At 55.7% G+C, this 6,616-nt stretch overlaps 1 protein-coding gene across 1 annotated transcript; it reads right to left on the reverse strand.

Moving 5' to 3' along the window:
* Nucleotides 1–746: 746 nt before the first annotated feature.
* On the reverse strand, nucleotides 747–3,876 carry SLC35D3 (solute carrier family 35 member D3). Its single transcript, XM_004587265.2, has 2 exons — nucleotides 3,326–3,876; nucleotides 747–2,361 (listed from the first exon to the last, which is right to left on the reverse strand). The coding sequence occupies exons 1-2, from the start codon at nucleotides 3,762–3,764 to the stop codon at nucleotides 1,529–1,531; spliced, it is 1,272 nt and encodes a 423-aa protein (XP_004587322.1). The 5' UTR covers nucleotides 3,765–3,876; the 3' UTR covers nucleotides 747–1,528.
* Nucleotides 3,877–6,616: the final 2,740 nt, after the last annotated feature.

Consider the following 6,616-nt stretch of genomic DNA (forward strand, 5'->3'; position numbering starts at 1 on the left):
ACACCATGTACAGCTCTGTTGCTTTTCTTTGATTCTCAGCTTCACGGAGTTACACCAGAATGTTGCCTTCCAGCACACTGCCATCCCAAGGAAGGCTTGTCTTCAAAAGTCATCTTAACTCGGGTCAACCTTTCCTCCTGCAACAAGAGGAGGGCTCCTCCGCCAGGAGTGGCCGAAAGTGGGAAAATCAGCAACCAGGATCAACAGCAATTTGCCACAGTTACCCTCACTCACCAGACTAATGATGCTAAATGCTAGTTCCCAGAGCTTGTAGGCAAAGGAGAGGCCCCCTGCTCTGCCTGTCCTGGCAGGGGCTGGCAGTTCCTTCCCTCCTTGACTCTTACACACTTCTGACTCCACATGAACTGGCATCTGATATGTATGGCTTTCATATGTGAGCAGGAGATGGTAATTTTTATTTGTTTTATGATCGCTCCCTTTGCAAGAAAACACATGCTGATTACTTCGCTGTCATTTTAATCCAGACTGCCATACATTTTTTTAATATGTCCCCAGTGGGTTGGCACCTCCCTGCCTGTTGCTGCACACCGTGAAGGCCCAGGCACACACACCACAGCAGCAGTAGAGCAGAGAGCGTCTGCCACACATTTCTGACAAGACATCTGTTAACAGACTCATAGTTTATTTTTGACAAATTTAAGATAGAAAAATATCATAAAGTGAATATAGCAGTTGCTCTTTTTGTGACATTATTGGGACACACAGTGCAACTTGAAAGATTATAGGGGAGACTCTTCCAGCTGAGCTTCAGTTATTACTGAATGATAGTTCAGCTCTTGCATTTACATGAAGGAATATTGCACAGTAAAACTGGCTTTTGAAAAAGGTTACGCCATTCAACAACAAATAGCATAAAGCAACAAACCCAAAACAACTTTTAAAATGTTTTTTTTTTCTAACTACTAAAAGCAAACTTCAGGAAAGCTAAAAACTCACGCTTTCAAAATAGCTTCAATACTTTGCTACCATAACGTAACAGAACACTTACTCTGAGAAACAAGTGAAGGAAAGTGAGAGTAAACACAATATTTCAGATGACTGTAGGTAGTAAACATCAATTCAGCACAGTTATACTTGTCATTTCAACAGTATACTCTGTGCCCAGCTGGCAGTACAACCAGTAGGTCTGTCCTCAAAACCTGCAGCCTGGGATGTCATCCTCAAACTTCAAAGCAGTCATTCCTACACTCAGTCTGTGGAGAGGGCAGCTGATGGGCTCTTGGTACATGCAGATACTCAGCTATGGCTATAATGGCAAACTAAATAAATAAATAAATAAGTGGGTCAGGAGTCTCTGAAGCCAGAACCACTGCCTGACTTAGGGACATCCCTTCCCATCCTCCCCACTCCCCTCTCTGTAAGGCCTCAGGCCCAGCAGCCTTTGAATAGACCACACAGCTGTTAATTTCACTAGCTTCCCTTCCCCACCTCTCAAAGAGCAGCCAGGAGGCCTCTCATTACCATGTGATTGTTTTCAACCTGTAAAAACAAGTGCACATACAATGTATCAGGGGCTGGCTAACTCCTCGTTTTCTATCAGATAGTCTTTCTTCATATACCTGGTGCCCCTAACTAACCTCCACACCTCCAGATAAGCATCCTTCAGGGACCTCTTGCTCCCTTCTTCAGAGAGCCCTGATGTCTGCCTGCTGCTCCTGGCCACCAGCGGGACCCCTCGGGGGCTGCCGCTGGCCCCTTGCCCACCCTGCTGCAAGCAGTCACCTGCTGCTTCGCCACCTACTGCCCCGCCATTTCCACCCTCTCCTGGCAGCTCCTCCATAACGAATGGCAGCTGGTCTCCACTTGGCTGCACCTCCTCTCCCTCCGGCTGTGCCTCCAAGTCCTCATAGTGGCTTTGCTTTCTGGTCTCCAAGAATTTGGCCACGCAATAAATGATGGAGCCCAGGGTGTTCACCACGACTCCAGCAATGAACAGAGAAGTGGGCTCCACGTCGTTGAAGGCTACCATGCCCACCGTGATGGTGGCGATGCTCTTCACCACGCCCACGAAGCTGGTGGTCACGGCCGAGTTGATGTAGGTGCAATGCAGTGTGGTGAAATTCATGGCGCAGCCGATGAGGATGCAGGCCACAAAGATGCAGACCATGGTCGGGTCCTTCCAGCCTGGAAAGGACCAGGCGTGGATGGAGTCGGTGCTGGCGAAGGAGCAGATGACCAGTAGCGGGGTGGCAGAGATGGCGATGACGTACTGCGCAGTGAGTGGCCCGTGCTCCGTGTCAGCGCTCGCCTTCTGGATGAGAACCAGGTAGGCAGCGTGCACCAGCACCGCCAGTATGCCAGTGACATACCCGATGGGGTCGCCCGTCAGGTCGCCGGCTCCTGGAGCATGCACCCAGGGAAGACAGCGGGGGGCCCATGCCGGAAAGAAAAAGAAGACACGGGGTTGGTGTCCGTGGGTAGTTGCCCGCGCGGCAAAGGCAGTGGGGCCGCGGTCCAGCTCTAACCACCCATTTCCCCAAGTGTCAGCGGATGTTCTGCTGCGGCTCCCCGGGAAGAACGCGATAGTCAACTCCAGGCAGTACACAAGGAGAGGCCCCCTCCTTATCCTACCCCGAGGTCAACCCGTCGTCACCCGGCTCCTTGAAGTGGGCGCCGCTGCTCCCACGGTACTGCCTTCCCGGCCCGCCCTGAGGGGCTCCACCAGGGAGAGCAGCACTAGCTAGGTTGGATCCTGGCCCCAGCGAGCTAACCAAGTCCGGGGCAGCAGAGCGCCTGCCCCTCCCAGAGCCTCCAGGAGTAATTCCCTTGCTCCCACCCTCTCCTAGCCAGGCCGGCCCGCCCCGGGGTCTCGACCCACCCCTTGCTCCTCGCGCCCGCAGCCCCTGAGCTAGACATCCCAGCCTGGCCCCCCGGGCGCCCTGGCATCGCTCCCAGCCCTCCCCAGCCCACCCCGCTTGACCCAAGGAAGTTCACGGTCCCGCTCCTTCCGGCTGGGTCGGCGGGCTTTGTGGACTCCGGCTTGCAGGCCCTCAGGGAGGGAGGAAGGGGTGAAGAGGGAAGGCCGGGAGAGGGCGGCGGGCAGGGATACGCAGAGGGAAGCAGGGCTTGGGGTCGGAAGCTTGACGCCAGGTCGGGGAGCTGCGGGTGTGTGGAGGAGGTTCCGCTGGATCTCAGAACTCCCCTTGGCCAGCCAAGAGGCCACGCCACCTGCTCTCAGCTCCTCTGCCTCAGTCTCCCCAACGGGAAGCGAGGGCCTTGTAGGGAAAAAAGCCACCCCCGCGGCCTCTGCCTGGCTGAGTGGGCCGGGGTGGGCTGGGGGAGGGAGGGCGCGGACCCCGCTCACCTGCCAGGGCCGCGCCGCAGGTGGTGATGAGCACGGCCGCCAGCACCCCTGGAGAGGGCACGCCGTTCCTGAGGACCAGGACGCCGATGAGCATGGTGACCAGGGGCAGGCAGCGCTTGAAGACCACGTACATGGGCAGGCTGAGACCGCGCAGGGACCAAAGCGTGAGGCTCGATTGCAGCGTGGAGAGCACCGCGACCCCCGCGAAGGAGCGCGCCAAGCTCAGGCCGAAGGGGGGCACGGCGATGAGCCCGAGGCGCCGCAGCAGCTCCAGGCTCAGCGCCGCCGTGGAGCTGGTCAAGCACTGCACCAGGGTCAAGAAGGAGAACTGGTAGCGGCTGATGAGGAACTTGAGCAGGATGTTGAGGGAGCCAGAGAAGACTCCGTGCGCGATGGCCACCGAGATGCCCAGCACGCGGCCACGGCACAGCTGCCGCATCTCGCCGGCCCCGCCGCGCCCAGCGCCCGCCGAGCTCCGGGACCTGAGCGAGTGGAGTCGAGAGGAGCGCGGCGAGGGCGGCGGGGATGCCCGCCCGGCGCCGCGGCCGTGGGCTGGGGACCCCGGCTCGGCGGCAGGGGGCAGCTCCAGCCAGGCGTTCCTCGCGGCTCGCGGTTTCGTCTCCGACTACCCCGCAACGCGGCGGAGGCAGTGACGGGGGCGGGGGATTCCGAAAAGTGGCGGGGGTGGGGTGGGGGACCGGTCTGGGAGGAGTGGCGGGAATCCCGGCGACCGTGGTGTGTGAGTAGGAGACAAGCCGAGGTAGGTTGCGTCCCGCGCTCGCTGTCGCCGTCAGGGCAGATGCTGCACGCAGGGCAGCCGGGCCCGTGGGCACCTGCGCCCACCAGCTCTCGGGGCGCAGCCCAGCCCTCCCGCGGTGCCCGAGCCCGGTGCGGCGGGCTGGGGAATCCCGGCACAGCTGAGGCCGATTTTAGAAACAGCAGCACTCCGGAATCCAGCGCCGTTTATTGGTCGCAACAAGTGACGGTGCCCCCAGCCCCGGGCCCCAGCCGCTGCTGAGGCTTTTCCGCCCACGCGCCTTCCTCGTCGGATCCCGAGTGTCAGGGGCTGCGCTGAAAAGGAACCGACGGCCCCAAGCCCAGGTCACGCGTGTTTTACAGTTGGGAGGCCGCCCCTTCCAGTGTTGGCAGTGCACTCACAGCCGCGCACCTACCAGTGACGCTCCTGGCTGAGGAAACCCCTGCAGCGCGGTGACCTGGCCAGGCGCTGGAGCCTGGGGCGACACACACCTTGAAGGTGTGGCGAGGGCGTGCAGCAAGCCCAAGAGCAGAAACCAAGTCTGCGGGACAAGTGGTGGCTCTCAGTTTCGGAGGAAAGAGCGCCAGCCGTGGGGAAGATGGTAGAAGCGCCGGGAAGTGAGGGTAGTCTGGGGCGCGCGGAGGGGCCAGGGACCCACGGCCCTTCGCTTGCCAGGACTCCAAGTCGCAGCCTGCGAGATAGTCTTGGAGTGTGTGGGTACCGACTTGCCCCAGTCAGGGCACACCTTCACCCCGCAGGACTGAGGGTTCTCTTACAGCCAAGAAAAAAATGGAGATTGTTTTTGCGGGTGCCCAAGACTAAATTATCTGAATTCAGTTTTCAGGGAAGTAGAACTCAAACTCGTGTTCACTCAGCTTTGGTGAGGGGTTTGCTCAACTGAGGTCAGGGCGAAGCGCCTGAGTTGAGCTTTGCGCGCTCCTTGAAATGTGCGCCGTGGCCGGAGTTTGGGTGTTAGGGTTGGGTCCCAGGTGGCCGCGCTCCACCCCTTTTCGGTTCTCTGCCAGCCGTGTGTCCGTGTGGCTGCCACCGAGACGACAGCCTTAGTGTTCGACGAGGCGCCACATTGCCTTGAATAGGAGCCCCTATTTCCCAGTCTTCTGCACGTTGTTTCCTACTGTGCTGAACCTGACACCTCACTCCGGGTTTTCATGTTGCGATTGCAGGGAAGAAAGCATTACAGTAGGGATCCGCGGTTCTACCTCTGTCCTTTTATGCTGCGGCGGGAGAGCCCAGTCTTGCCTCCTTCCCAAGGGTCCTGTAGCCAGCGCCTAGCAGGGCCGCCTGGCTCCTAGATCCTGATGGGTGATCATTCACGAAAACGTTTTGTGAGTGGCCCACTGTGCAACTTTCCAGGAATAACACATTGGCCAACCTCAACATTGTAAACAGGTGCTTCTGGTTCCCTGGGAAGCTCGGGTTTTTGCAGCCTGAAGTCGTGATTACACTCCACTGACCATGCAAGAGGTTCTGCTTTTGTAAGCGTGATGTTGTTTCCTTAGGAAATAAGGAAAATCCAAAGCAATAATTCAAATTCATGTGTATGTGTGTAGTGTACGTATAATATTCAGAATATACTCAGAAGCCCAAACTGTGAAATTTACCTTTTTAAAGACATCAGCAAATAACAGGTTTCTGCTTCTAGGGACCATTGCAATTAAAGGATGGCTGCCTTAAGCCGTGCTCAGCGAATATCGGAAAGAGCTTAGTCTGGAGAGATGATTCATTTCTGCCAGCAATTATACTTGCTTCCATTTGTGATACTAACATTAGGTAAAAGACAGCCTGATTCAGCTGCCTTACCCTTCCTATTTAGGCACGACTAGCTTTAATAACTGAATCCACGGTGGCATGAAATACAACACGCTTTCTCCTCTTTCTTGCATTCTATTCTTTTTTTTTTTTTTTAACTCCATCTCCCACAAACCAGTTACTACTGGATATGTTCCTAAAGAGTACTTGGGGGGGGGGGGAATTACAATACCATGTGTGTAGCAAGGTTAAAGGAATAACATGCCTACCTGAAGGTTAACTTCAAGAAGCTATGGGACTTGTTAGGTGTCAGGATGTCAAGGGTCAGGATTCAGTTAATTGGCTTTCAAGAGCATCCCACAAGGCTGGTACTGGAGGTTGCTAATAACCTTCTGTGGCCCTACATGTTTCAGTACCACTTGGTGAGAAAACCTGAGCCAAAACAGCTGAGCTTCCTACCGCTGAACTCATGACTTCCAGAAACTGAGGCAACAAACTTGATGTTTTGCACCACTAAATATTTGGTGATGCGTTACATGAAGGGAGCTAATGAAGGTATTCTTCCACCTCTGGACACTTTGTTGCTTTAGTTTTCTACTTTCCTCCTACAGCCAGGCATTCAAGTTTTATCTAACAATGATGTCAGTGAGTATCCCTGGACATTTATTCCTAAATATGTTCAAGTACCTCGGGGATCCCAGTAGAATTGTCAGGTCAGAGAAATCTTGATTGCTAAACTGCCTACCAAAAAGGTGCTTAACACT

Source organism: Ochotona princeps, chromosome 1 (genome assembly GCF_030435755.1).
Source record: "Ochotona princeps isolate mOchPri1 chromosome 1, mOchPri1.hap1, whole genome shotgun sequence".
NCBI lineage: Eukaryota > Metazoa > Chordata > Mammalia > Lagomorpha > Ochotonidae > Ochotona > Ochotona princeps.

Excerpts from the sequence above, each read along its gene's own strand:
- SLC35D3 (XM_004587265.2), bottom strand. The coding sequence starts at position 3,764 with ATGCGGCAGCTGTGCCGTGGCCGCGTGCTGGGCATCTCGGTGGCCATC. Across the intron at positions 2,362-3,325 it reads CTGCGGCGCGGCCCTGGCAG|GAGCCGGCGACCTGACGGGC; the intron begins GTGAGCGGGGTC and ends TGCATGCTCCAG.